The 10,439-nt window shown below is 35.5% G+C and overlaps 1 protein-coding gene across 2 annotated transcripts in view; it reads left to right on the forward strand.

Moving 5' to 3' along the window:
- The window catches only part of lrig3 (leucine-rich repeats and immunoglobulin-like domains 3), a 94,195-nt gene that overhangs the window by 68,341 nt on the left and 15,415 nt on the right, over positions 1-10,439 (forward strand). For both annotated transcript variants that reach the window (XM_062066474.1, XM_062066473.1), the window contains exons 11-12: positions 803-874; positions 960-1,123. In XM_062066474.1, coding sequence (XP_061922458.1) covers positions 803-874; positions 960-1,123 — 236 coding nt within the window. The remainder of the gene's footprint in view (positions 1-802; positions 875-959; positions 1,124-10,439) is intronic.

Here is a 10,439-nt window from a genome sequence, read left to right on the forward strand (position 1 = left end):
GGAAACACTGTATACATATATATATTTATGTATGTGTGGGAAAAATCACAAGACTACTTCATCTCTACAGGCCTGTTTCATGAGGGTTTCCTCAATCATCAGGAGATTATATATATATATATATATATATATATATATATATATATATATATATATATATATGCCCGGCCCCCGGGCAATTTCTTTTTTGTTGTAATTTTGAAGAATTTATCTGAATATGCTTGAACTATTTCTGTTCAAAATTGTTTGAAATGTCAAATGTTGAAATATTAACTGTCAGTTTACTGTACTGTGCCAACTGTACTACTATATGAGTACCTATTTTCTATTGTTTCATTGGAAATAAAACAGCAAAGTCCATTTGGCTGTCATCTGTTTTAATTATGAGACACAATTGTGTCAAAGTCATGATTTTTTTTTAATTTCACGCTTGAAGTAAGAAATTATTACTTTAAAAAAGTAGTTTTATACTTGTGAGTGTTGATGACACAGCTTTGCAACACTTGATATTCTAGTTTCAAGCATGTTTTACTCAATATAGCTCATCAAATCTCAGCAACAAGCTGTAATATCTTACTGAGATCATTTAGGAGCAAAACACTTAAAACAAGTAAAACACTCTAACATAAAATCTGCTTAGTGAGAAGAATGATCTTATCTGACAGAAAATAAGCAAATGTCACCCTTATTTGAGATATTTCATCTTACTTAGAGTTGAGTTTTTAATAAGACTAACAATAAAGGCGTCCGGTTAGGTGGAATATCTGTGATCCAAGCCAACATTTCTTGTTCCTCCCCACAGAGATTTGAGCGACAACGCCATCATGTCCGTCCAAGCCAACGCTTTCTCTCAGATAAAGAACCTCCAAGAGCTGTGAGTGAACCAATGTGCTTACTTCATTTGAGTAGAACCTCCTTTTCCCTCTTTCAATCAGAGCGTGTTTTTACATTTGTGGCAGGCGTCTGAACACCTCCAGCCTGCTGTGTGACTGCCAGCTCAAGTGGCTTCCAGTCTGGGTGGCAGAGCAAACCTTCCTGCCCGCCATCAACGCCAGCTGCGCCCACCCGCAGACGCTGAAGAGCAGGAGCGTCTTCGCCATCGGGCCCGAGGAGTTTGTGTGTGGTGAGCGACTCTGCCCACATGCCGTCACGCCTCAGAAACAGCCATTTATGAAGGTCACCCCCCCACCCTGACAACTTAGTACTTTTCCACACCTTTCCCCCTCCTTTAGCTTCGTATTCAACACTCCAGGAGAGTTTCAGTGCGGCAAACTAGAGCAGGGATGCCCAAAGTGGGGCCCCTGGACCACATTTGGCTCGCCGAAGGGTCCCTGCTTGGCACTCAGCATCAAGGGTTGGAATTGGGGGTTAAATCACCAAAAATAATTCCCGGGCGCAGCCACCGCTGCTGCCCACTGCTCCCCTCACCTCCCAGGGGGTGATCAAGGGTGATGGGTCAAATGCAGAGTATAATTTCGCCACATCTAGTGTGTGTGTGACAATCATTGGTACTTTAACCTTAACTTTTACTTTATACCAAATGTAGTACACATTGATGGTGAGTCCACAAGGCTACGCTGTAAACAAGTAGATTATACTGTAAAAAAAAACTGGCAGCTCAAAATGTACGGTACGATCATCAGTGGTACCATTTTTACATTTACAGTAATGCCCTGTAAAAACAAGGTACGTAGATTTTACAGTAAAAAAGCAGCAGGTCGCCAGAATTTTGTAGTAAAAAATGTTCAGTTCATAGTAATGCACTGTAAAAAAAAAAAAAAATGTACGTAAAAAACTGACCGCTAAGTGGACAAAATTTTACAGTAAAAATACCAGTGGTACCGTTTTTCCATTTACAGCAATGTACTGTAAAAAAAAAACTGGCATCTCACTCATTAGAATTTTATTTACTGTAAAATCATCAGTGGTAAAATTTTTACATTTACAGTAATGCCCTGTAAAAACAAGGTCGCCAGAATTTTGTAGTAAAAAGTTTTCAGTTCACAGTAATGCACTGTAAAAATAAAAAATGACGGTAGATTTTTACGTAAAAAACTGACCGCTAAGTGAACACAATCTTACCATAAAAATACCAGTGGTAGTGTTTTTCAATTTAAAGCAATGCACTGTAAAAAAAATAAACTGGCAGCTCACTCACTAAAATTGTATTCATCATAAAATCATTAGTGGTACCATTTTTACATTTACAGTAATGCCCTGTAAAAACAAGGTACGTAGATTTTATGGTAAAAAAAAAAAAAACAGCAGCTCGGTCGCCAGAATTTTGTATTAAAATGTTTCAGTTCACAGTAATGCACTGTAAAAAATATAAAATGACGGTAAATTTTAACATAAAAAAATGACGGCCAAGTGGACAACATTTTACCGTAAAAATACCAGTGGTAGCGTTTTTCCATTTAAAGAAATGCACTGTAAAAAAAAAAAACTGGCAGCTCACTCACTAGAATTTTATTCATCATAAAATCATCATCGGTACCATTTTTACATTTACAGTAATGCCCTGTAAAAACAAGGTACTTAGATTTTACAGTAAAAAAGCAGCAGCTCGGTCGCCAGAATTTTGTAGTAAAAAATGTTCAGTTCATAGTAATGCACTGTAAAAAAAATAAAAATAAAATCCGTAAAAAACTGACCGCTAAGTGGACAAAATGTTACCGTAAAAATACCAGTGGTAGCGTTTTTCCATTTACAGTAATGCACGGGAAAAAAAAAAACCTGCCATCTCACTCACTAAAATTGTTTTCATCATAAAATCATCAGCGGTACCATTTTTATATTTACAGTAATGCCCTGTAAAAACAAGGTATGTCAATTTTACGGTAAAAAAAAAAACAGCGGGTCGGTCGCCAGAATTTTATAGTAAAAAGTTTTCAGTTCACAGTAATGCACTGTAAAAATATAAAATGACGGTAGATTTTTACGTTAAAAAATGACGGCCAAGTGGACAAAATTTTACCGTAAAAATACCAGTGGTAGCGTTTTTCCATTTACAGTAATGCCCTGTAAAAACAAGGTACGTAAATTTTACGGTAATAAAAACAGCGTCTCGGTCTCCAGAATTTTGTAGTAAAAGAATTTCAGTTCATAGTAATGCACTGTAAAAAAAAAATCCGTAAAAAAATGACAGCCAAGTGGACAAAATTTTATCGTAAAAATACCAGTGGTAGCATTTTTCCATTTACAGCAATGCACTGTAAAAAAAAAAAAACTGGCAGCTCACTCACTAGAATTGTATTCATCATAAAATCATCAGTGGTACCGTTTTTACATTTACAGTAATGCCCTGTAAAAACAAGGTACTTACATTTTACGGTAAAAAAGCAGCGGCTTGGTTGGCAGAATTTTGTGGTAAAAATGTTTTCAGTTAATAATAATGCACTGTAAAAAGAAATGACCGTAAATTTTTCGGAAAAAACTGACCGCTAAGGGGACAACATTTTACCGTGAAAATACCAGTGGCAAAATTGTTGGGTTAATAGTAACTGACTAAAAACTCACTAGAATTGTATTCATCGTAAAATCATCAGTGGTACCATTTTTACATTTACAGTAAGGCCCTGTAAAAACAAGGTACGTAGATTTTACAGTAAAAAAGCAGCAGCTCGGTTGCCAGAATTATGTAGTAAGAAATGTTCAGTTCATAGTAATGCACTGTAAAAAAATGTACGTAAAAAACTGACCGCTAAATGAACAAAATGTTACCGTAAAAATACCAGTGGTAGCGTTTTTCAATTTACAGCAATGTACTGTAAAAAAAATAAACAGGCATCTCACTCACTAGAATTGTATTCATCATAAAATCATCAGCGGTACCATTTTTACATTTACAGTAATGCCCTGTAAAAACAAGGTACGTAAATTTTACGGTAAAAAAAACAGCGGCTTGGTCGGCAGAATTTTGTAGTAAAAAAATGTTCAGTTTATAGTAATGCACTGTAAAAATATAAAGTGACGGTAGATTTTTACGTAAAAAAATGACGGCCAAGTGGACAAAATTTTACCGTAAAAATACCAGTGGTAGCGTTTTTCCATTTAAAGAAATGCACTGTAAAAAAAAAAAAAACTGCCAGCTCACTCGCTAAAATTGTATGCATTATAAAATCATCAGCGGTACCATTTTTACATTTACAGTAATGCACTGTAAAAACAAGGTACATAGGTTTTACGGTAAAAAAAAAAAACAGCGGCTCGGTTGGCAGAATTTTGTGGTAAAAAATGTTCAGTTCATAGTAATGCACTGTAAAAAAAAAAAAAAAAAAATTTTTTAAAACTGACCGCTAAGTGGACAAAATTTTACCGTAAAAATACCAGTGGTAGTGTTTTTCAATTTACAGCAATGCACTGTAAAAAAAATAAACTGGCAGCTCACTCACTAAAATTGTATTCATCGTAAAATCATCAGTGGTACCATTTTTACATTTACAGTAATGCCCTGTAAAAACAAGGTACGTAGATTTTACGGTAAAAAAAAATAGCAGCTCAGTCACCAGAATTGTACGGCAAAAATAAGAGTGACACAGTCTTTAAATTTACAGTAATGCACCGTGAAAAAAAAGGCATCTCAGTCACCCGAGTTTAACATGACATGACAGCGGTACCGTTTTTCAATTTGCAGTAATTTGGTGTAAAAACCACCGTAAAGTTTATGGTGAAATTCTGGTGACTGAGCTGCCAGTTTATTTTATAGAACACTCTATAAACTGAATTTACAAGCTGTGTCTGAATTTGAGACCCCTGCTCCGCATTAAATGTGTGACTTTTAGAATAGAATAGACTTTTTATAGTCATTGCACATTAAGAACAACAAAATAGTGTTTTGACGCTCTATGGAGAAGACCAATCTTGGTCGCCATGCTTCGCCCACGTCCTCTAATAAAAATCTAAACACTTTGAAATGTAGCATCCTCCATCTGTCTACTCTGTCTGGGTAAAGTTTGAAAGTAATCGGATGAAAAATGTAGGAAGAACTGGTCACAGTGTAACACCTAGAAATGGTGAAAATCTGCAGAAAATGACCTTTTTTTTTTAATGTTTTGAGGTTAAAAATGCAGTTGTATGCGCCGTAGAATGTAGAGATTTTTTTTTTTACAGGCTAATTAGTTGCATTTCATTTGAGACCCCTGTTCCACATTAAATTTGTGACTTTTAGAATAAAATTGTTTTTTATATTCATTGCACATAAAGAACAACAAAATAGTGTTTTGACGCTCTATGGAGATATCTTGGTCGCCATGCTTCGCCCACGTCCTCTAATAAAAATGTAAACACTTTGAAATGTAGCATCCTCCATCTGTCTACTCTGTCTGGGTAAAGTTTGAAAGTAATCAGATGAAAAATGTAGGAAGAACTGGTCACAGTGTAACACCTAGAAATGGCAAAAATCTGCAGAAAATGACCTTTTTTGTTAATGTTTTGAGGTAAAAAATGCAGTTGTATGCGCCGTAGAATGTAAATAATTTATTGTACAGGCTAATTAGTTGTGTTTGAATTTGAGACCCCTGCTCCACATTAAATTTCCGACTTTTAGAATAGAATAGACTTTTTATAGTCATTGCACATTAAGAACAACAAAATAGTGTTTTGACGCTCTATGGAGAAGACCAATCTTGGTCGCCATTCTTCGCCCACGTCCTCTAATAAAAACCTAAACGCTTTGAAATGTAGCATCCTCCATCTGTCTACTCTGTCCCGGTAAAGTTTGAAAGTAATCGGATGAAAAATGTAGGAAGAACTGGTCACAGTGTAACACCTAGAAATGGCGAAAATCTGCAGAAAATGACCTTTTTTTGAATAATTTGAGGTTAAAAATGCAGTTGTATGCGCCGCAGAATGTAAATATTTATTTTTTTACAGGCTAATTTGTTGCATTTAAGTTTGAGACCCCTGCTCCACATTAAATTTGTGACTTTTAGAATAGAATAGACTTTTTATAGTCATTGCACATTAAGAACAACAAAATAGTGTTTTGACGCTCTATGGAGAAGACCAATCTTGGTCGCCATTCTTCGCCCACGTCCTCTAATAAAAACCTAAACGCTTTGAAATGTAGCATCCTCCATCTGTCTACTCTGTCCCGGTAAAGTTTGAAAGTAATCGGATGAAAAATGTAGGAAGAACTGGTCACAGTGTAACACCTAGAAATGGCGAAAATCTGCAGAAAATGACCTTTTTTTGAATAATTTGAGGTTAAAAATGCAGTTGTATGCGCCGCAGAATGTAAATATTTATTTTTTTACAGGCTAATTTGTTGCATTTAAGTTTGAGACCCCTGCTCCACATTAAATTTGTGACTTTTAGAATAGAATAGACTTTTTATAGTCATTGCACATTAAGAACAACAAAATAGTGTTTTGACGCTCTATGGAGAAGACCAATCTTGGTCGCCATGCTTCGCCCACGTCCTCTAATAAAAATCTAAACACTTTGAAATGTAGCATCCTCCATCTGTCTACTCTGTCTGGGTAAAGTTTGAAAGTAATCGGATGAAAAATGCAGGAAGAACTGGTCACAGTGTAACACCTAGAAATGGCGAAAATCTGCAGAAAATGACCTTTTTTTTTAATGTTTTGAGGTTAAAAATGCAGTTGTATGCGCCGTAGAATGTAGAGATTTTTTTTTTTTACAGGCTAATTAGTTGCATTTCATTTAAAACCCCTGCTCCACATTAAATTTGTGACTTTTAGAATAAAATTGGTTTTTATATTCATTGCACATAAAGAACAACAAAATAGTGTTTTGACGCTCTATGGAGATATCTTGGTCGCCATGCTTCGCCCACGTCCTCTAATAAAAATGTAAACACTTTGAAATGTAGCATCCTCCATCTGTCTACTCTGTCTGGGTAAAGTTTGAAAGTAATCAGATGAAAAATGTAGGAAGAACTGGTCACAGTGTAACACCTAGAAATGGCAAAAATCTGCAGAAAATGACCTTTTTTGTTAATGTTTTGAGGTCAAAAATGCAGTTGTATGCGCCGTAGAATGTAAATAATTTATTGTACAGGCTAATTAGTTGTGTTTGAATTTGAGACCCCTGCTCCACATTAAATTTCCGACTTTTAGAATAGAATAGACTTTTTATAGTCATTGCACATTAAGAACAACAAAATAGTGTTTTGACGCTCTATGGAGAAGACAAATCTTGGTCGCCATGCTTCGCCCACGTCCTCTAATAAAAACCTAAACGCTTTGAAATGTAGCATCCTCCATCTGTCTACTCTGTCCCGGTAAAGTTTGAAAGTAATCGGATGAAAAATGTAGGAAGAACTGGTCACAGTGTAACACCTAGAAATAGCGAAAATCTGCAGAAAATGACCTTTTTTTGAATAATTTGAGGTTAAAAATGCAGTTGTATGCGCCGTAGAATGTAAATATTTATTTTTTTACAGGCTAATTTGTTGCATTTAAGTTTGAGACCCCTGCTCCACATTAAATTTGTGACTTTTAGAATAGAATAGACTTTTTATAGTCATTGCACATTAAGAACAACAAAATAGTGTTTTGACGCTCTATGGAGAAGACAAATCTTGATCGCCATGCTTCGCCCACGTCCTCTAATAAAAATCTAAACACTTTGAAATGTAGCATCCTCCATCTGTCTACTCTGTCCCGGTAAAGTTTGAAAGTAATCGGATGAAAAATGTAGGAAGAACTGGTCACAGTGTAACACCTAGAAATGGCAAAAATCTGCAGAAAATGACCTTTTTTTTAATGTTTTGAGGTTAAAAATGCAGTTGTATGCGCCGTAGAATGTAGAGATTTTTTTTTTACAGGCTAATTAGTTGTTTGATTTGAGACCCCTGCTCCACATTAAATTTGTGACTTTTAGAATAAAATTGGTTTTTATATTCATTGCACATAAAGAACAACAAAATACTGTTTTGACGCTCTATGGAGATATCTTGGTCGCCATGCTTCGCCCACGTCCTCTAATAAAAATGTAAACACTTTGAAATGTAGCATCCTCCATCTGTCTACTCTGTCCCGGTAAAGTTTGAAAGTAATCAGATGAAAAATCTTGGATGAACTGGTCACAGTGTAACACCTAGAAATGGCGAAAATCTGCAGAAAATGACCTTTTTTTGTTAATGTTTTGAGGTCAAAAATGCAGTTGTATGCGCCGTAGAATGTAAATAATTTATCGTACAGGCTAATTAGTTGTGTTTGAATTTGAGACCCCTGCTCCACTTTAAATTTGTGACTTTTAGAATAGAATAGACTTTTTATAGTCATTGCACATTAAGAACAACAAAATAGTGTTTTGACGCTCTATGGAGAAGACCAATCTTGGTCGCCATGCTTCGCCCACGTCCTCTAATAAAAATCGAAACGCTTTGAAATGTAGCATCCTCCATCTGTCTAATCTGTCTGGGTAGAGTTTGAAAGTAATTGGATGAAAAATGTAGGAAGAACTGGTCACAGTGTAACACCTAGAAATGGCAAAAATCTGCAGAAAATGACTTTTTTTTTTAATGTTTTGAGGTAAAAAATGCAGTTGTATGCGCCGTAGAATGTAAATATTTTTTTGTACAGGCTAATTAGTTGTGTTTGAATTTGAGACCCCTGCTCCACATTAAATTTGTGACTTTTAGAATAGAATAGACTTTTTATAGTCATTGCACATTAAGAACAACAAAATAGTGTTTTGACGCTCTATGGAGAAGACCAATCTTGGTCGCCATGCTTCGCCCACGTCCTCTAAAAAAAATGTAAACGCTTTGAAATGTAGCATCCTCCATCTGTCTACTCTGTCCCGGTAAAGTTTGAAAGTAATCGGATGAAAAATGTAGGAAGAACTGGTCACAGTGTAACACCTAGAAATAGCGAAAATCTGCAGAAAATGACCTTTTTTTGAATAATTTGAGGTTAAAAATGCAGTTGTATGCGCCGTAGAATGTAAATATTAATTTTTTTAACAGGCTAATTTTTGCATTTAAGTTTGAGACCCCTGCTCCACATTAAATTTGTGACTTTTAGAATAGAATAGACTTTTTATAGTCATTGCACATTAAGAACAACAAAATAGTGTTTTGACGCTCTATGGAGAAGACCAATCTTGGTCGCCATGCTTCGCCCACGTCCTCTAAAAAAAATGTAAACGCTTTGAAATGTAGCATCCTCCATCTGTCTACTCTGTCCCGGTAAAGTTTGAAAGTAATCGGATGAAAAATGTAGGAAGAACTGGTCACAGTGTAACACCTAGAAATAGCGAAAATCTGCAGAAAATGACCTTTTTTTGAATAATTTGAGGTTAAAAATGCAGTTGTATGCGCCGTAGAATGTAAATATTTTTTTGTACAGGCTAATTAGTTGTGTTTGAATTTGAGACCCCTGCTCCACATTAAATTTGTGACTTTTAAAATAGAATAGACTTTTTATAGTCATTGCACATTAAGAACAACAAAATAGTGTTTTGACGCTCTATGGAGAAGACCAATCTTGGTCGCCATGCTTCGCCCACGTCCTCTAATAAAAATGTAAACGCTTTGAAATGTAACATCCTCCATCTGTCTACTCTGTCTGGGTAAAGTTTGAAAGTAATCGGATGAAAAATGTAGGAAGAACTGGTCACAGTGTAACACCTAGAAATAGCGAAAATCTGCAGAAAATGACCTTTTTTTGAATAATTTGAGGTTAAAAATGCAGTTGTATGCGCCGTAGAATGTAAATATTAATTTTTTTAACAGGCTAATTTTTGCATTTAAGTTTGAGACCCCTGCTCCACATTAAATTTGTGACTTTTAGAATAGAATAGACTTTTTATAGTCATTGCACATTAAGAACAACAAAATAGTGTTTTGACGCTCTATGGAGAAGACCAATCTTGGTTGCCATGCTTCGCCCACGTCCTCAAATAAAAATCTAAACGCTTTGAAATGTAACATCCTCCATCTGTCTACTCTGTCTGGGTAAAGTTTGAAAGTAATCGGATGAAAAATGTAGGAAGAACTGGTCACAGTGTAACACCTAGAAATAGCGAAAATGTGCAGAAAATTACCTTTTTTTGAATAATTTGAGGTTAAAAATGCAGTTGTATGCGCCGTAGAATGTAAATATTTATTTTTTTTACAGGCTAATTTGTTGCATTTAAGTTTGAGACCCCTGCTCCACATTAAATTTGTGACTTTTAGAATAGAATAGACTTTTTATAGTCATTGCACATTAAGAACAACAAAATAGTGTTTTGACGCTCTATGGAGAAGACCAATCTTGGTCGCCATGCTTCGCCCACGTCCTCTAATAAAAATCTAAACGCTTTGAAATGTAACATCCTCCATCTGTCTACTCTGTCTGGGTAAAGTTTGAAAGTGATCGGATGAAAAATGTAGGTAGAACTGCACCTAGAAATGGTGAAAATCTGCAGAAAATGACCTTTTTTGAATGTTTTGAGGTGACAAAGGTAGATAAAAGTTGCAGAGT

Source organism: Entelurus aequoreus, linkage group LG12 (assembly GCF_033978785.1).
Source record: "Entelurus aequoreus isolate RoL-2023_Sb linkage group LG12, RoL_Eaeq_v1.1, whole genome shotgun sequence".
In the NCBI taxonomy this organism is placed as follows: Eukaryota; Metazoa; Chordata; class Actinopteri; order Syngnathiformes; family Syngnathidae; genus Entelurus; species Entelurus aequoreus.